This window comes from Sturnira hondurensis, unplaced genomic scaffold (assembly GCF_014824575.4).
Source record: "Sturnira hondurensis isolate 20B ecotype Veracruz unplaced genomic scaffold, ASM1482457v3 Scaffold0003090, whole genome shotgun sequence".
NCBI lineage: Eukaryota > Metazoa > Chordata > Mammalia > Chiroptera > Phyllostomidae > Sturnira > Sturnira hondurensis.
In genome coordinates, this window is record NW_028075721.1 from 9,047,195 (window position 1) to 9,067,399 (window position 20,205).

A 20,205-nucleotide genomic window follows, 5' to 3' on the forward strand; every position below is an offset into this window, starting at 1 on the left:
GTTTTATACTGAAGCTTCCTCCCTAGAGGAATCCGTATTTCTTCTAATTCTCAAGTAACTTTTTCTGGGATGTGGAGATTAGACAATTCTCTGAGATGCTCCCTATTTCAAATGCAAAGAAAAGAACTATTGAAGAATACAAAGGCAACTGATTCTGGCCCTAGTTTCTTTATGTTCTGCTCTCAGTTTTCCCATCTGTGAAATGGAAATTGGGATAGTAGAAATTGTTGTGGAAATCAGATGATAGACTCTAAAATGAAGGTGCTCTGGAAATTAAGATTAAAAAAAATCTTCACCTGAGTTTTTTTTTCCCATTGCCTTGGGAGGGAGAGGGAGAGAGATAGAGGAACATCAGTGTGAGAGAGAAATATCAATTGGTCACCTTCTCATATGCACCTGGACTGGGGGTCAAACCTGCAACCTGGGTATGTGCCCTGATTGGGACTCGAACCTGTGACCTTTTGGTCTATGGGATGATACTCTGACCAACTGAGCCACACCAGCCAGGGCTGGATTTTTTTTTTCTTAGTCCTAAAAAATCATCTTTAGGATATCATTTGGGGCAGGCTCTCAGTGTAATGGATACTATCTGCTTTAAATCAGTGCCCAGGTTGGGAACTAAGACTAACTAGCATCGTTCTCTGGCCCCACTTACTTCTGCCTACAAGGTGCCCCACAGAAGCCCCAAGCTTCCGGGTCTGAATGAGGTGCAGTTGATGAGGAGGTCCTGCGTCAGGGAAGGTTCCCGACAAAAGCGACGGCGTGCTGGGGCCTGGTTCTCCCCGCTGGATGAGGGTCTGGGCCTGACTGGTGCACTGGCCTCCTCCCTCCAACCTGCCTCGAGCAAGGAGGGTAGCAAGACACACGAGGGATTCTGGAGGCTATGGAACCTTCCTGAAAGGGCCCCTTTACGCACTGCGCTCATGGTGGGCAAGCTTAGTTTGGTTTCTTTGGGTCACTTCTAAAACTTGTCCCAGGGCCTTACATATGGGAGAGGAACTTGTTCAAGTTAGCAAAATAATCCGAGGGGCTCTTCCCAGCTCAAAGGGTAAAAATCACATATCCCCAAAATATTCCTGATCAAACTGGATCAACTCCAAACAGCGTATAATTTGGGTAACAGGAGGAAGCTGATTAGACTAGACCTTGCAAGGTACCATATCTGTAGGGAAGGGAAGAAGCCCAACCTCTCACACTCAAGTAATGGTGGCCCAACCCAGCTTGCTCTGCCGGACTCATCTTCCCTTCTGGACTACCACTGTCTACAGTGAAAGGAAAATACTAAATGCTGAAAACAAATGTGCTCGCTAATTACAAGGGAAGTCAAGTAAGACAAGCCTACACTTTGTATTTAATGGAGGGAAGAAAATTCAACATGGTTCTTAAAGCCTAAATGGAAATTAAAAATGATCACTGACCCCCATGTAAAAGCTGAGCCAAGGACTGGCTGGGGCCAGAGCAGAGCGCACAAAGGACACATCTGGCCTCTCAGTGGAAAATCACCATGAACTTGAAACGCAAGACAGAAAAAGCCGAGGGGCAGTTTCACTTGTTTCTGCCTCTGAATCAGTCCAGTGAGCCACTGTGAGGGATTTGGCACCGCATGGTTCAGCCCAAGAAACAGTTACTGCGAAAACCTACCTGAAAAATAAGTACCCTCCACCCATGCAGCAAAAACCTGCCGTCTCGCCCAGCGGCGCAACTCCCCGGGTACTCACATGATTGAGAAACTTGCTGTCGCGTGTGGCCCAGCCGATCTGCATGACGCCGGAAGTGACCACGGTTACTTCATAGTACCACACCCCAGCATCCACACAGAAGGTGCACCGCACACTTTCAAAAGAGGAGGCATCACAGCGAGCCTGGCAAAACCAGAGAGCGGGACAGTCCACCATCAGTGCCCGAAGACTGCCAGGGAAAACCGACCGCTGGGGAGGCTGACTGTGCCTTTTCCTTACGACGGCCGTGGGCGGACTACTGCTCAGCAGGCCCGCAGTGACAGGAGTGCAAAGCTGAATGGAGCACACGCCACGTTACACTTTTCTTTCCCGGGAATTCTAACAGGGTGGGAAGACCTTATAGATGGCTGCAGTAAGAATCAGCGAAGGCTACTGACTTCATTTTTAAATACTTCCAGAGCTTCGCTCTCAAAGCAGAATCTTTCACAAATGCATAAACATTGCCTTAACCTGTCCTTGATATTGGTGGCGGGAAAGGAGGATATGTAAGGGTGTAAGATGCGGTACCTAAAAACAATCGAAAGCAGAGAAGTACACAGAGCACTTGGCAACATGTAGGATCAAAGAGCTGTTTGCAGCCAATCCCCAACAGATCTTTAGTCTTGATGTGTCTAGTGCCTTGCGGTGCCTCCCGTACATCAGCAGCTCTCTCCCAACCTGCCCCACAGAATCAGAAGCATTTCCAATGCGCAGGAAGGAGGGGAAGCACTAGCCCAAACACAATAGGCTATGCGGGGATTTAAAACAGAAGGGCCCCTTTCAGAAACACTAGTCTTGTTACCTTTAGCTGAATAAAATGGCAGAGATTAAAAATGGACACATTTAACCAAACAGTCAATAAATATTAGAGTGCTTCTTATATGTATAGCACCACGTGGGATATAGGAGCAAAGGATACCCCAACCTTTCTCCTGCCTCTTGTCCCTCTAACCATCCTTTGAGTAGGAAATACACCTCCATCTCCTCTGTAGGAAATTGCTTTTGTTCAGAACCGGGGCATGAAGAGGAGAACAAGATTCTCCCCCGCCCCCACCCCTAACGGTCCGTCTGCAGGAGCTTTACCTCCAAGCCATGAGGTGAGATCTTCAGGTACTCGCTGACATCATTGCTATTCAGCATGGCCCTAATGCTCTTCAGGTCCACTTTCTCATAGGTCAGCTGCCTACCTTCTTTCAAAACTGCAAAAGGAAAAGCGGTCATGTCTCTAAGGCAGGCTGTTGTGGGAAAGAAGTTAGTGTTATGGCTAAATGCCACTCTTGTTCAGAGTGCAGGTATTCGTGAATGGCAGAGCTGGTGGCAAAACTTATAACCTTGGCATTGTGGCTGCACGACCACGTGGATCAAGCAAATACCAGGAAAGGCAGCACTGCTGGGTCTATGCTTGTGCTCCCTGTATCCACGACAGGCACGACTCAGCGGAACTGTGGGTTCTGTTCCAGACCACTGCGTGCCGGGAGCATCGCAATACAGCAGGCCACATGGAGTATTTGGTTTCCTAGCATGTATAAAATTTATGTTTATACTATACTATAGTCCATTAAGTGTACAACAGTGTTATGTCTAAAAAAACAATGTATATACCTTCATTAAAAAATAGTTAACTGCTAAAAAAATGCTAACCATCATCTGAGTCTTCAGTGAGTTGGAATCTTTCTGTTGGTGTTACCTCCAATTTGCAAAAAAAATGCAATTATCTGCAAAATGCAAAAATGCAATAAAAGAGGTCTGTCTGAGTTTTACAGGCAATAATCTGAATCGTACTTTTTCAGAATTATTCTCTAACTGGCAGAACATAGGCTGTGCACCCAGCCAGCACCACGATGCTGCAGCTGCAGCTGGGGGTTGCACGTCCAACTACGCTCCAGCACAGCGCTCACTGTGAACGGGGAGTGAGAATATAGGGGTGAAACGGTTTTATTCTAGCAGCCCTTGGAGGAGAAAAAGAAGAAAATCGGGAGCCACCCCTGTTGTGTATGTCAGACATAACTGGAGTTCTGAAGAGCAAAGTTGGGATGGGGGGAAGAGTAAAGAGAGGGAATTCCAAGTGAGGGAACAGGCGCAGAGGCAGGCATGATGAGGACCCCTCAGTAGAGCAGGAGGATACAGTGGCATTGGGAATAGTTGATTACACAGGGCCATTTGATTAACAGCCTTGGTGCAGCAGGAGACAGGGAAGCAGTAAGTTTTTGAATGGGAGAGCGCTGGAATTAGAAGCATTCCATATCACTCCTGTCTGCGGGGCCCACAGAATGCTCTGGTGCTACAGTACAGCCAACCCGCCAACCCACCACATAGAGGACCTTTAAGGAAAGAGCCCGGCTCCCTCCTGCAACCTGGAGACCAGTGATCCTGTACAAGAAATGGGCTGGGGATGGAAACAGGCATTTCAGTGAGAGACGGTAACTCACAGAGATTGTCCAAGCTCCACTGGGCACAAAAGCCAACCTGACGTTTCAGGTACTCAGGGTCGTCAGCCCAGGACTCCAACGTGACAAGCCGGTCACTGATACTGGATTCGGAGATGGTCAACTTATTTTCACCTGTTTGGAAAGACAGACCTTGAGTGAGCCCTGAAAACGTCACGTGATTTGCTGGGCAGATTAGTGGTGGCAAGCAGTGAGGAGAGGTAACTGGAGAACTTGGAAACTAGAATAATGACACGGCTCAAGAGCTCTGATATTTTCTAGAAAGGAGCAACCTCTCACTAAATTTTTAGCTATAAAAAGGGGGTAATCACTGTTACCAAGTCTGTGTTCTTAGGTGAGAAAACTCTCGCCTTTGTCCCTGTTACATCTCACTGGCCTTGAGGCGTCTACACAGACAGAAACAGGACGCATGGGTGTCTGGTGGGGCTCCAAGCATAAACTCAGCCAGAAACTAAGGAAAATAACATTTTTAACACCCATATGTAAGATCATTAGTGCAAGAAGTCCTATACCTACTTGTCTGTGCAAACTTTTCCAGTGCGATGAGGGCAAAAAGCATGACCGTGGGGTGGGCCTGCAGCTTCTGAAAGACAAGGGATAAAACAACAGAAACTGAAACATCATTCCCCCGCAGAGGCGGCAAGTGACCGACTTCCCCTTCTTCCCCAGGACGTGCTAGATTTCTGTTGGAGCAGTCAGAAAGGTCTTACTCATTCAAGTCCTCGATTATCCATGTGCTAATATTGTTAAGTAATGAAAACCGAGCTCGAGTCTCTTCGGGTCTTATGTTACTTTCTTGAGTTTACTGGGTTCACTTGGGTTCAGAAACTTCAAAAGTATCTGGTTAAATGCACTGTCATTTTACTCAGTGACATTTATATTAGGGCCTTATTAAATAAAAATAATGCTGATTCTTACATTCATTTAAGCAAGCCAAAGAGAAACACAGAATTGTAGCAAAAAATGACTTTTTATCCAGCAGCCTAAAAGGAACAATTCATCACTGCCATGTTCTAAAATAACAGTGCAATTAACAATGAATGGCTTAGTTTTCCCTCTGTTCTCTGAAGGGAGCCCCACGATGCTGATGGCAGGTGGGAGAGAGCAGCAGGGAGCTCTTTCAGTTACATTTATGTGCACATCACATGTGCTTATTACGTGGAGAGAAAGGTCTGCCCGCTCAACTCCACGTCTCCCAGCCATCCCCTGGCACAGCTGCGTGAGGGGTCTGCAGAGGAGTGCCAGTTAGTCCCACGCACTTCCCTGGAGCCTGAGTAGGTTCTGCAAAGCTCGTACCACCAGCCTCCCCTATTGCGAAGCCCATCCCCAGCTTCTTGCCCTGTCCATTCGCAATTCCACTGTCTGGTGTTTCAGGCCCTAGACCCTCCCCTTCTGGCAAACAGGTCCTCATGACTCTAAACGCTATCTTCAGATCAGACAATTCTTTCTACGTAATATGCCAGGAGCATGCTCATGTTTATCTCTGGGCCTCTGCCAGGGCTGTGCCCTCAGCCCAGAACCCATCTCCCCCTCCCTGTGTGCACCATCAAAGCCTACCCTATGGCGTGACCCAGCAGGGTCCCCACCCTCATCAGGACAGTCCGTCTTCAGGACTCTCCCAGCCCGTACCTCCCACCTCCCATTCGCCTTCTCAGAACTCCCGCAGCTCTTCGTCTGAAGGTAGCGATTCTGCCCTTGATGACGTCCTGTTGTAAAATGAAGGCTCGCCGCATTGTCTGGGTGGTTTTGTTCCCTCCACTGAACTTCCCAAGTGCCAAATCATTGGTCCCAGGGTGCTTTCCTAACAGTGTTAGGTGTTTTAGGTACACATCATGTAGTACTGAAATATTAGGTCTTTCGGATTCTGAAGAAGAGCACTCAGTAGGCCTGCGCAAACTTTAAAGACTACGGACCAGTCGAGGCTGCAGTCCTGTAGACCCAAGGCGGAGCCACAGCAGCCACGCGCTCCACCGACAATACACTGAACCCTCAACAGCAACAGTTTTAAGAGCAGAGGTAACAGGGGAGGGAAGGAGGAACGGAGATTCATACAAACTGAACATCTGACCTGAAGGCTCCCTGGCTTGGAACACCATGCAGTTTTGCCCACACCAGGAGCCCCCTACCATCATCTGGCAGACCCCAAGGACTCCCACCAAAGAGGTGGTCACAGCTGCTCTCTTGTAACTAAATTCAAAACCAGGCCAACCCAGCTGTTATTGCTCATAATAAACTGCCATCCCACCCTCATTTTGTTCTAACATAGGAGGGAAAAACGCTCAGGGAACACCTGCAAATGAAATTTGTAACTGATTCCGTCCTCTGTGCCAACTAGGCTAGGCTGGCAATTTGAGAAAAAAGCACAATTCTAAACGACCAAGAATAACTGGCGTTGATGTCTCACTTACCAGACACTGTAGCAAATATTCCAATATTCCTGGGCTGAGCAAACCTATGCTGGCAGGACCTGGGCAAACACAACAAACACGGATACAATTCAATGCGCGGGGTCTGACAGTTCTAACCACGCTGAAACTGTCTGGGTAGAACTCTCACCCAGTATTCTGCGCATTATCTTACCCAAGCCTCCCGCTCTGAGGTAGGGACTAGTACTGTCCCCATGTCACAGCTGAGCAGCTGAGCCCCCGAGTGAGGTGACTTACTCCAGGGCACGGGGCAGGGGGCGGCGGGGAGGGCACATGGCAGAGTGCGAACCAGCACCCAGTTGTTCTGATTTCTCGCCCACTGTTCCTTCCACCATGTGTGACATGACTAGCTGAGCTGTTCGGCTGTACTTTAATGTTAACTTTTCTAAAGTGGGTTCTATTCGTAAACAAGTTAGCTATCTGCTTCTCTTCTCAGTAACTGCTCGGATTTAAAATCCCTTTTCCGCACTGGCTGGTGTAGCTCGGTGGATTGAGCGCGGGCCTGCGAATCAAGGGATCATGGTTCGATTCCCAGTCAGGGCACATGCCTGGGTTGCAGGCCAGTTCCCAGCAGGGGACACATGAGAGGCAACCATACATTGATATTTCTCTCCCTCTCTCCTTCCCTCCCCCTCTAAAGATAAATACATAAAAATAAAAAAAATAAAATCCCTTTTCCACTTCCCTCCACCTTTGTCTCCACTACCTTAACTTTATAATGTGCATGTATATATGTATGTTACATGTGTACACATATAATCTTTGTTATACTGAGTTCAGTCTTTTCTCCTATTTTTAACTTTAAAGCTGATAAACACATTTTCTTTTAAATTTCCCTCTGAAAATCCTCAAAGCTTAATTACACTGCATTGTCCTCTGTGGCTTCTGATTTATCCCTGTCCCTCAGTTCTGGGGGGCTGGGGGAGGCGCGTCCCGCTTCTGGCACAGCCGCTTTGCCCAGACCCGCAGGGCAGCCCTTCCCAGACGTAGAGCGGCCCGGACCCCCCTCGCTGGGGCTTCCCCGAGTTACCTGCGAGTTTCTCGGCCAAGCAGCCCAGGACGGCAGATATGTTCCTGTGCCTGGCAGGGTGACCCGAGTCCTGGCACGCTACTTCTCCATTTAAATTGAGAATTTCCGTCAATTTCTGGAGTGCATCCTAGAAACAAACATGAACAAGCGGATTTGACAATTCCACTACTTGGTTTTTCCCCCAAGGCAATTCTCCCAGACAAAATCTATAATCAGGTGTCAGAACAACCGCACAAAGATGACACAGTGCGCCCAATGACACCGTCACTGATGGGAAATGGTATCCACTTAACCTGCAAGTTGTCTCACACGAACTGCTAAATTCCATTTCATTCCAAATGGACCAGTTACAGCAAAGACATGCCATGCGCTCTGGAATCACCAAACCGTTAAATGACTTCAGTTGACACAATCCACCCAAATTGCACTGTAACTTAGAACAATAGGGCCTAGTGATGTTGAAGTAAAAAGTTTACTTTAATTTTTTTTTTACCAAGAACAAACCTCACCAGAGTTTCTGAGGCAAATTAAAACAGAAACAAACCTCTTACAAGCCTAGGAAACAGCCAGTTCATCAGGGACATGGCCAAGGAGGTGTCCCTTCTGTCTGCATTGTTTCTGCATGTTGGGCCTCAATGTCAGAGGCTTAACCGAATGAAAGACACCAGAATCCAACATTTTAAAGAAAGGTTTCCATGGAATTTATGGACTTAAAGCAATGAAAGTTTGATACTTTTGTTCTATGTAAGGGATAATCAAGGTTACACAATCTGTAATGTTTGGGTAAGACTCGAAAGTGCTTTCAGTATGGTTTTTTCCTTAATAGAAAATGTGTAAAAATTTTTGTTCTGAGGGAATTGTTTAAAGATAAGAAAGTTAGCTCAGCAACTCAATACTCTCTTCTAGTTTCCAAACAAAGTTTGTATTTTATATATAAATGTTTCCAGTTTTAACATTTTAAACTAAAGCTTTATAGTAAGTTATTGATAGGAGGATGCAATACTCCGTTAGTAATAAAAAACCAAGTGTACATAATGAAATTATTGTACAATACTAACGGAGTATTGTACAATATCGAATAAAACAGACCCCAACTGCATGAAGAGGAAATGCAATGTATCATATGCTCTCTGTGGTCGCTCGTCCTGTGTCAGAGCACGGACGACAGTGTCACAAAAGATAAAGACCAGCGCACCTTAGTGGGCAGTGGACATTCGTCGAGCAACAGCGTTATGACGGCCGGGCCCAAGGGGTCTTCCAGCGGAATCACTCTGATCAACGACTGCACGACGTCCAGCCAGCCTTCGTCTGAGAGAGCAAATCCAGAAGGTTACGCACTGGGGCCACCACTTTCGAAATGTGAAAACATATCCTACAACGTAAGATGACTTCATAGTAAAATACGACAACTGTTGGCCTTTGGCCGGTAGCTTTTAAGCAGCTAATGTGTGGCATGGACATGGTCAGCGATTGTGAGGGGTTACGGTGGAGGCAAAGAATCAGAATTTCCAGGGGTCTGGTGATTTCCGGGCATCTTTATTTGGAGAAAATGCAAGCTATGGTCCTGCGGTCTCAAAACATGATTGAAATAGTTTTGGGCATTTTATTTATGACATAGGATTTCATTGAGAAGATTAGGTTCTGGAGCAGGTGGCTCTACTTCTAGACACTAAGGAAATTGAAGGACAAAAAATCATCCTTCCCACTCTTGTTAAGTTATGGTCTGTCTATGCTAAGAAATTTTTCTGGTAATAATTTAAGTGAGAAAAAACTATTACTGAGAAGTATAGCTACAAATTCAGGATGCAATATACATTTCCTATCCTTTATATAGGAAATTTCCATATAGTAGGAGGTTTTTTCTTTGTCATGTGTGCGAAGTATTTTTTGAATCTTTTATTTTTAAAAAACATGGTCACAATTCTTCAAACTCATTAATTTAGTAGGAAGTATTAATAAAAAAACTTTAAAAATACCTGTTTCTGCCATTTCGTGCAACGTAATCATTGAATAGGGAGGTTCCTGATCGCTGAAAAACAAACATTCAAGGCATCAGACTTGAAGAAATAAGAAATGACCATTCCAAAGACAAGTTTATGCTGTTTGGGGGTGGGAAGAGAAATACACAGTGAACACAGGGAATGCTGAGAATGAGCCGGAAGGGACAATCAGAGCTGTAATCTAGCAGGACAAATGCATTCCACACGCGCTCATTCCCAGGCCACTCACCGCCCGTATGGCCCACAAACACAGGGGCAGAGGGGTGCACAGTGGGACCGTCACACGGGCTGAAGGCAAAGCACAGGATTTCAGTTGGAGACCCCAGCCTACTTTTGGCTTTATCTCTAGAGGCCCAGTGCCACCTGAGACAAACCAGGGAAGTTAACGCCATTTTCCTTACCTTACTCATCTTTCCTTCCCTTACTCGCCTCAAAGAAATGTCGGGGAGGGAGACAATGACCTCAGCCGTGCACCTACTGAGAAGGGGCTACACAAACATCCTCATTTCTAAGGGTTCTCCTGGCAAAGTGTCACTATCTGCTTCAGCTTCAAAAAATGGTGTTAGAAGAAAAAGAGACCAAAACTAATCGAGGAGCTATTTAATACTCTAAAAGGGCATTAAAGTGCCTCAATTCAATGGGTTTTCAAACTGTGATCCTGGGAAACCTGAGTGCTTTAGGAAAGTTTCAGTAATGAAAGAAATTTTTTCCATCAAACAGTGATAAACTTAATTACTGAGGGAATATATCTACCATTTATTTGTTCACATACTGTGGCTCTCTGTTTTACTATGATAGAAACCCTGAAAACTATTGTCTTCAATTATTTAATCGTCAGAATAACCTTGTGACATGGGAGTTACTAAATTCCTTCCAGGGATTCCTTAGGTACTGGCTATTCACATCCTGTGTCCTTCCATAACGAGGGAAAATTCTTATTTAAAAGAACTGACAGCCCTGGCTGGTGTGGCTCAGTGGATTGAGTGTGGGCCTGAGAACCACACGATTGTGGTTCAATTCCCAGTCAGGGCACATGCCTGGGTTGCAGGCCAGTTCCCAGCAAGGGACTCACGAGAGGTAACCATATGTTTCTCTCCTTCTCTCCTTCCCTTCCCCTCTAAAGATAAATAAATATTTAAAAAAATAAAAAATAAAAGAACTGACAGGTAAAAACCCTTTGGGAGAGCAATCTGGCAATAACAAAATTAAATACACATATACCAGCAATTCCAGAGAAACTAGGACCCAGGTTACAGACGCACCAGAGGCTATCTGCCGCAGTGCTATCTGCAGGGACCAAAAATTTGGAAGTATCCTAAGTGCCCATCACTGGATCAGAGGACACAGCACCTGCAGGCACACAAAGGCACACACTGCAGCGGTCAGAGCAGCTGCGGCTTCACACGCAGCAGCACGGTTCTCAAATGTGATGCGGAAAGAAGTGAAAGAGAGATTTACATTACGATACCAGTTACGTACGTTTTCCACAGAGGACAAAAAACACTCCCTGCAAACTTCCTAGATAGAAACAGACATACGGCAGGCAGATTGGAAGAACACAACTTAAGTTCACGGAATGGTCACCTGCTGATATTTGGAGGCAGGTGGTAAAAAGGATAATGAAATTGGGGGAGATGAAAAAATAATAAAAAAGATGACAAGGTCAGCAACCAGTAAGGAATATGAGGACCTCAATTCTACACAGTTATATTTGAAGGACACATATATTCCTACATTAAAAAAACAAGAAAACTTCTTTGTGGAAAAGAAACAGAGTAGAAATTTCTGGGGGGAGGCAGGTGCTAAAGCCACAGGACTGCAGGGCCCTGGGGCAGGGACGAGACAGAGGTGACCAGGAGCAGTGTGCCTGAGGTAATGGGGACCAAATCCCACCTGTGCATGGGACGAAGCAGACTCACCAAGTGAGGCTGGGGCGGGGCCCCTCTCAGTCAAAGGAATTGAAAAAATTATGAATGATGGTCTGAGCTATAACCGGTATAAAGAAGCGAGTGTCTAGTGGGGGAAAAAATCAGGCAGAGGCAGCCCTGCAGCAGGGCCTGGGCCTGTTATGGTGGGAGGGGACTCAGAACCATTAAGTTCAGGTTCAGTCATACTCTGAAGGTCCCTGGGACCCAGATGGTGACAACAGCAAAAGTGACAGATCCGAAAGTGACAGGTCTCTCTCTCTACCTAGACGGAGAGAGAATATGAATGACAGAGAACACACACACAGTGACGGAAACAGTTTACATCAGGAGGAGTCTGCAAATTAAAGTTCTGAATCACATGAGAATAATGTGATTCTCATGTGATTAACATTCATATCATTAATATGAGGATACAGTCACTACCCCCAAAATGCAAATAACAGAACTTCAAAATGATTTTAAAATAGGTGCATTTAAAGTGTATCTCCTACGGCAATGGTCTCCTGTCAGATGGATGCCGTCCTCTCCCGAGTAACAAGGAGAACAATACACACAGACATCCCTCTGGGTATGATCTTACTAAGTCTGCCTCTCTTTCACATCTACTTTTAAAAGCCTTATGAACTTTATAGGTTATGAAATTCTTCTCCTTTAGTAGTTTCTAAAAACCCAGCTACACAACTATGTTTATAGGCTGTCTGCACCCTGTTTGGCCACTGTGTTCCCCAGCACGGCACTTCGCGTTTGTTCTACACTTTGTGTTTGTTCTACACCTGCGTATCTTTCCCTTCTTGGAAGAGTCATTAACTACAATCTAGTACAACAGGTTTAAGGTGGAAATTACCCTATTATTAAATGTACACCACTTGCCTCGTGGAAGTGAATTCTGTGCTTTATCAACAAGTTCACTTGCACTGTGTAATATTTTCCTAACATTTGGAAATACAGTTCCTATCTTGCCCCCACGCTCTCTGACACACTTTTTAAAATACACGGCAAAGTCTGCTCTGTATCTGTTTTCCCAATGGGCTAAAATAGCATCGCTTACGGTTTATTTCCTAGTTTGAGAAGGACAACTTTTTACTACAATCTTATGGTACTTTTCAAATTTCACCATAGCAGCTTCTAGCCCCTCACCTGAGTTTAGGGGATGTAAACGGCATAACTTTATTCAACAGGTATTTCCTCCAAACATAGTAGGGTTGCATTAAATTATCCAGAAACCAGACCTACTTCATAGGCTGGTTTTAATAAACTTTGGGAGGCATTTCCGATCTGGAGTGGAGAGTACCTGTGAGCACCACTCCCCTCCAGCGTGTTCTACAGCAGACGGAGAGATGTGCAAAACAAATTTATTTCTACGAGGGGAAACTCCCTCAGAATAATGTACACAGGTATGCTTTGCTTTATGCTATAATTCTGGAGGAACTAAACAAAACCACATTCTAAACATGTGATTATCGCCCTGGCTGGCATGGCTCGGTGGATTGAGTGCCAGCCTGTGGACCGAAAGGTCGCTGGTTTGGTTCCTGGTCAGGGAACACGCCTGGGTTGCAGGTCAGGTCCCCAGATGGGGGCGTGTGAGAGGCAACCAATGGATATATTTCTTGCACATTGATGTTTCTTTCCCTCTCTTTCTCTCTCCTTTCCCCTCTCTCTAAAAATAAATAAAATCTATAAAAAAATAAAAATGTGATTATCCACTACTTAGATATTTAAATTTACTAGCAGAGCCTGAAGCAAAAAGAATACAGATACAACTTATAAAAATTATCACTATCTCGTGATAATCCCTGTAAGAAAGGTATTATTCCCCTTTCACTTGAAGTATTTTTATTATTATTTCCCTTTCAAAGCTGAGGAATCTGAGCCTTACAGAAGTAACTCACCCCGTGTCACGTAGCCAGTTAAAGGGCTGGGTCACAATTTGAACCGTGGCCCATCGCGGTTCAAAAACTTTTGCTCCTAACTACCAAACTGTATGGTTCAGTTAAAATATTGTTTTCAGTTTGAACAATGCCCTTTGATTTCACTGTTATTCAATCTGGGGTTTTGAGTTTAAGGGTCAGACAAAGCAAAGCAGAAAACAGAACAGGTACAGGTGTGTCCTGCAGTTTCAATTTACATGGTCCCCAAGCGAGTCCAGGAGGGCCAAGCAGGGAGATAAGAGAGCGGGGAGGGGGGACTCCGCGATCCGTGTTCCTGTGCTGCCAAGGGAAGTCGCGCGGAGCCGCGCTCTCGGTAAAGCAGCTCATCTGGAAGCTCTGGTCGGTGCGGTAGACAGGCAGACAGCGAAGGGTGAGTCTTCGTGAGACTATTTCCTACGGCGGCCTGCAATACAAACTCACTCCTTATTCACTGTGTGCCCTGAGAAAGACCACAGACTAACTAGCATTTTCTGCTCCAGAAGTGTTTGGACGTGTCCAGACCGGAGTGGGTGTCAGCCAGTAAGAACACCAAACCGTACGGTACACTCTGCCGTCAGAGAAGGAGAACACTCCCCTGCCCCAGGAGCACAAGGCTTGGTAAACACAAGCTCTGAGCCGAAGGGTCCAGGAGCCATGGTTCCCGGCAGGACGCCTGTCACTACACAGGAGGCGATCGTGAGCACATACTTACTTATCTACAAGAGTTCGAATGACCGCCAGCGTGTCCAGCACCAGTCCGTCGACATTTTGTTTCTTTCTCCGTGGCTCATGTGGTCCTCGGCCCCTCCTTGGTGGCCGGACAGGGTCCCGGGGTTGGTTCCGAGAGTCAGCGGTGGGCATGGCACTATTCTCGGCCTGTTGCTGCTGGCTGTCAACACTGTCTTCTGCTCCACTGTCATCTCGGCAGATGCAGGAGTTACCCATGGCTGCAGCGGCACTTGGAGTCCCCAGCAAGTGGGCTACGTGCTCCTCAAGAGTCAACAGCAGACCCTGGCCGAGGCTTCTGCTTGCTAAGAACACGGCCCAACCAAAGACAATCATTTAGATAGTTTTCAGTTTTCCAAGTACTGTTTTCATAATCTGGATCTGAGACACTTGCATCCTATTTGTTTTTAACAACTGGATGTTGAAGACAGTTGCAGAGTTGATCTCCAACATTATCAGTTACAGGGAATCCTGGTCATCCAGCAACAGTTCTAAAAAGAAGAACACACACACACAAAACCCAAGAAGAAAATGAATCAAAGGCTCTTGGCTATTCAACTGCTCAAACTTTCCTAGTTTGATTCTATAGATGGTAGGATTACAAATGAAGATTTGTCTATGGTTATTTTTATATATTTCGGACACGGAGAGGTATCTCTGCATAAGAGATGTAACAATCACCAATTCCTTTTATACTCAGATTATAAAGTTGATTGCTAAACCACATCCTTGTAAACCACAGGAATTGCCACTGATTTTTTTAAAAAACGTATGTGTAGTTCTATCAGTAGAGAACTGCTGATATATTAGGAGCACATGCGCAGGTATTCAGGGCTCCTTTTGCGGACAAAACAAAAAGAAGTGTCTCCTTTCTTAATTCATGTGTATGAGAAATCCAGTGTTTCAAATAAATTAATTAGAGATTTGTTGTCTAAAAAGTTATGATACAGCCCCGGCTGGTGTAGCTCAGTGGATTGAGCACAGGCCTGCGAACCACACAATTGCAGTTCGATTCCCAGTCAGGGCACATGCCTCAGTTGCAGGCCAGTTCCCGGCAGGGGACACACTAGAGGCAACCATACATTGATGTTTCTCTCCTTTCCTTTCTCTCTAAAAATAAATAAATAAAATCTTCTAAAAAAAAGAATTTTTTTTAAAAAAAGTTATGATACAACTGTGATAGCATCCTTCTGATATCAAGAAGAATAAAAGGATAAACTGTTCCACTTAAATTACTGCGGAGGTTTCCCGTGGAAGCCCTGAGAATTTACAGAGATCATAACAGTCGTTACAAAGTTTTTCTGTTATCTGAGCGAGACTATCTTGGGGAAAGGCCAATATTTATCGCAAGGTTACATTTTCATGATGATCAGTTTGCTGCACACACATCTGCTACAATGTTAAGGATAAGGATGCACCAATGATCATGGAAAACACTGACCGCCCCGGAGCAGCTAGCGCCGGGCACTGCCCTAGCAATGGGAGGACAACGCACGGTCCCTGTCCTCCAAACATCTGGAGATGGCCGCCCTCCTCCCACACGGTATGTGTGTCATCAAGAACCCTAATGATAGAACCAGCTCTTCACTAAGCTGAGAAATCTGGTTAAGTCTAGAAAGAGGTAAAGATGTAGAGGCAGGAGGTGGACATGGGGCTGGAAACAAATAGTAAAAAATCATGCCAAGACCTGGAAACTGGGACCTGTGAGAACGCAAATGGACACACAAGGAATAGAGACGAATGTACAGTCTTCACCTAGCACTTGGCTGTTTACTATGAAATCCTCTGATATTGAGCAATAGCTCAGGAATAGACATGAGTTAAATGTATAATTTGGTGGGATTAGAAGCAAGGGAAAAATTACTTCCAGTATTTCAGATAGATCTGCAGCAAATTCTTTTTAAATATTTGCCCAGTTTAATTATTGCTCATGGAAGGGGGACTGATGAAAAATAGATACATGGGGAGGGGCTGGGGAGGGGAGGAGACAGGATGGGTTAACATAAGATGGGAGGAGAGAGGAGAGGCGACAGATAGTCCCCCTGTCCCTCCGGACACAGGGACAGCAATGGCTGAGTAAAGTAATACCACAAATGTTCTGGGTTCCCCCAAACAGGCTGCCCTCAAAATTTGGAGGTGACCTTAAAAGGCTATGACTAAAATATAGATAGGTAGGAGCGTGACGTAAGGACTCGGCTGGAAATAGCTTTTTGAAAGAGAGCACATTCTGAACCAGCAAAGAGTGAAGTAATACCATTCCCATTAGTGCAGGACCCAGGGTATATGATGCCCTTCAGAAGCTACCTATCCAAGAGGTTTCAGTGCTTAAAAGGACAGCAGACAGAAATCTGAAATGATGCTTTTAAAGGGTCTCTGGTATAAATTTCTATTGATCTTATAAATTATGCTGGTTTCTGAGAGAGACCAAGAAGCAGCATTCACGAAGCGATGAGCTGGCCCTCCTGCTGGAGAGGTCGAATGAGGAGACACGGTTGGAACCACGCAGATCAGAGGAGGTAGAGAACCCAAGGTTTTCTGGCAGGTTTGCCACTGGGCAGTAGCCTAGCTGACAGGCCGGCAGAGCACTTTCTTAATATCCTAAAGTATTATATTTAAAAATTTTATCCACTACTTTTTAAAAGAAAAAATGAATATACATTCATTTGGAAACCTAAACCTGCAAGTGTCTACAGATAGTGAAAGCTGTTCTCACCTGAAATACTTCCTTCCCCACCCATTCCTCTCCCAGGGTAATCCACTTTAAAAGCTTCACGTGTTTATTCCCACACCTATTGTTATGTATGTACAATGCTGGTAACTAGGACGATGCCCTAAATATTGTGCTGTGACTTGCTTTTCTCCCTTAATGACACATGTTCCTATACCACGATGCGATGCAACTACCTCATGCCATCCATATAAGGCTGTAAAGAAGCCCACACTCTGGATGATCCGTGTCCCTTAACCGCTATGCTATAAAAATCTGTGGCCAAACCAAGTAATTCTTTGGGGACGGCAGAAGGGAGTGGTCCAGAATTCCGTACAAGGGAATCTATCAGGGAAGGCTTCGTGTCCCGGGGGAGAGCGGTCTCGCCCCAAACTGTTCTGTGTATCCAGCTCCCAGAGCAGAAGGGAATTCTGTCCCCGAGCTGCTCCACGACCAGCATGGAAGTTGGGGGGGGGGCATGATAGGAAAACAGTAGATTTAGCCCCACCAGACGCATTACATTGGGGAAGACGTACCTGAGGAGGCGAGGCCACTCGGGTACCAAAAATAAACTGGCAGTGATTTGAGAGTGTCAAGGTGAAACTAGACCCAGCAAACAAAGCCTTGAAGGGGAGTCGAGGAAGTTACGGTTTAATGTCAACACCTGTAAAGCTCTTCAGAACTAAGAAGAAAGAGAGCTGGGAATGCTTATGAGGAAAGCAGTGAGTTAAAAGGTTTGTTGGACCTCAAATTTTAAAACTTTATTCTATCCAAAAACTTTTTGCTAAGGCTTATCTAAACTGGATATAGAATTAATCTATGCAGATTTCCACTTAGTAGAGTTTCAAAGTAAATGGAAGATATCCAATACATACATACAAACATTTTTCAAAATCTGACTAAATTTGGAAGACAAAAATTATTTCCTCCCTATTTCCAAATTGAACTCAAGTGTAGTTTCAAATTGATTGCTTCCAACTCATTTTCCTTAAAACGACCCAGAATATGATGTCAACTACAAAATTTGTCAAAGAAGAAAACTGAGTTTAAAAAAAAGTTGTCAAATATTTTAAAAACAAAGACTTTATTTCTTGACGACTAGCTGTAAAGATCAAGTATAAAGAACAGGTTTAATTAGGTGGGAGAAGCTGTGAGGCATTTCAAAGATAACGCTATCAGACGTACAAAGAAAAAATAAGAGCTGTTATCTCTTAAAAATTTCTGAAATGAGCTTACAGAGTATTCTCGAGGATAGCGGCCGAAGGTAGAACGCACAAATAAACCGAGTGTGAGCTTTCGGACTTCCTCAGCGCTACAAATCTATATAGTTCTTCACCTGGCCACGGCTGTCACTCCTGACACTTTCCTGAGAGCCAACGTGAACTCTTCAGGCAAAACACTGAGCAATGAAGTTAAACAGTTACACTTAGATAGCTTTGTTTTATCTCACTCCACAAGCATCATGGGCCCACGTGCCAAGGTGCTTGCTCTGTTTTCAGAGAACGACCTCGGCCCGAGGACGCTGTGCAGGATGCCTGAGGTCCCGGAAGCACCTCGGAGGGGCCCGAAGTCGGGGGACTGCGCACAGCTCCCAGCCCTGCGACGTCCATAGCCCGCCCTGCATGTTAACTGCCCTGACTCCAGACACGCTGTAAAACAGGGTGATAGTAACACTCCTCAACACCTCACAGGGCCACTGTGAGGGTGACATGAAATGGTGCTTGTAGAACACGTGGCACAGTGCCTAACACTTGAACGGGATCCCAAAATGCTAGGTGTTACTATAAAACGAGCACCTGGCTAATGAGAGGGAACAAAATAATCTGGGAGGTGGGGCTCTAAAATGAGACCGGAGCACTAAGGTAACTAAACAGCTTAATCTGTCATAGAGCTCATTTACCCCTATACTGAAATCATCTTTATTGAACCTGTACTTTCAGACAAAGAACCTCTGAAGGGATTGTAACTTCATCCTAAAGGTGATGAGCATTAGAACCCCTTAGTTACTCCTTCAAGTGCAAATTCCTGGTTCCACTCCAAATAGCCAGAATCAGAATTTCTAGGATGTGATCCAAGCCAGTGTTTTCATAAAAGCTCCCCAGGTGATTCTGATGGTGGCCGGGCCTGGGAATCACTCTGCTGTAGAGAACCTAACAAAGAACCTGGCACAGTAGGCAGGAGGTACTACTGACTGCAGGACAAACTGAAACGCTTACGGGTGATTCTTCTGGGGTCAAAACAGTTAGTCTTCCCTTCCAGGAAAACGAATTGCGACTATCTTTGGAATGGTCAGCCAAAATGCCTGGCAGAGTACAGTTCCAGCCATGAGTGACTGTGTACAGTCTGTATCAACACAACGAATAACACGGCTCCCTATACTTCTCACCAGTTCTACTCTGTGAAGTAACATAATGAACTTACATGGTACTCTGCTCTTGGACTGTGTCACCCAAGGGTCAACAGACCAAATGGAAGAGAAAATGAATGAGGCTAGAGATCATGTAACTATGCAATACCTATATACCTCACCTTAGCGTTAAAGACTACTTAGCAGTAGATGGTCCGTATAGTTGATTTGGAGACCAAAGACCTTAAGCTAACCAAAACATGTAAACACATACAACTATTAAATCTGCAGCTATCAACTGATGTGGCAATTATCAACCGTATTAATGATAATTAATCTGGATGCCACTGATTGGTAGAAAGACTTCTCACCATCTAAGTGGTAATGCTGTTTATATCATTATATTGCTGATAGCTTTTTTTCTGCAAGAGCATAGTTATAATGAAGTATTTCCTTTGCAAATCTATTTCTCTATATATTTTCCTTTGCAAATCTATTTCTCTGGTAACACTAATTTTGATTCCCTTAAAAAATAAAGACTATTCTTCCATTTCTGCATCATTTCTAATTTATTAGATTTCTATATTTTATATAGTTTTCAAAGCTGCTCTGAGGCGGGAAATCAAACTTGCTCTCTCAGTAAGTTTTGTGTTCAAGCAATGAGCTCCTGCCCTCAAAACCCAGACCTCTACCATCAGAAACGGCTCACCACAGGAGACATCTGGCCGAGTCTAATCCTTTCTAACAAACGGTCCAGGAATCGATTCTTCATGTCTTCACACATTTGCTTGCATTCAATCATAATCCAGCTCCTTAATACAGGAATCATAATACTTAATACTTAATACTTGCAATCATAATACAGTGTCCTTACCATAGGGACACTAAGAACACTTCCTTTTCTCTGAAAATAAGACTGCGGGATGATGCTGGCAAGAAAGGAGAGGCTGGACACAGGACTGACCAAAG

The 20,205-nt window shown here is 44.9% G+C and overlaps 1 protein-coding gene across 2 annotated transcripts in view; it reads right to left on the reverse strand.

Moving 5' to 3' along the window:
• Window positions 1–20,205, reverse strand: part of RSPRY1 (ring finger and SPRY domain containing 1) — a 42,748-nt gene that overhangs the window by 15,386 nt on the left and 7,157 nt on the right. For both annotated transcript variants that reach the window (XM_037041651.1, XM_037041652.1), the window contains exons 2-10: window positions 14,169–14,673; window positions 9,598–9,650; window positions 8,817–8,929; window positions 7,622–7,748; window positions 6,574–6,632; window positions 4,682–4,748; window positions 4,148–4,279; window positions 2,802–2,917; window positions 1,719–1,862 (exon numbers count right to left, since the gene is read on the reverse strand). In XM_037041651.1, coding sequence (XP_036897546.1) covers window positions 1,719–1,862; window positions 2,802–2,917; window positions 4,148–4,279; window positions 4,682–4,748; window positions 6,574–6,632; window positions 7,622–7,748; window positions 8,817–8,929; window positions 9,598–9,650; window positions 14,169–14,518 — 1,161 coding nt within the window. In that variant the 5' untranslated portion in view covers window positions 14,519–14,673. The remainder of the gene's footprint in view (window positions 1–1,718; window positions 1,863–2,801; window positions 2,918–4,147; window positions 4,280–4,681; window positions 4,749–6,573; window positions 6,633–7,621; window positions 7,749–8,816; window positions 8,930–9,597; window positions 9,651–14,168; window positions 14,674–20,205) is intronic.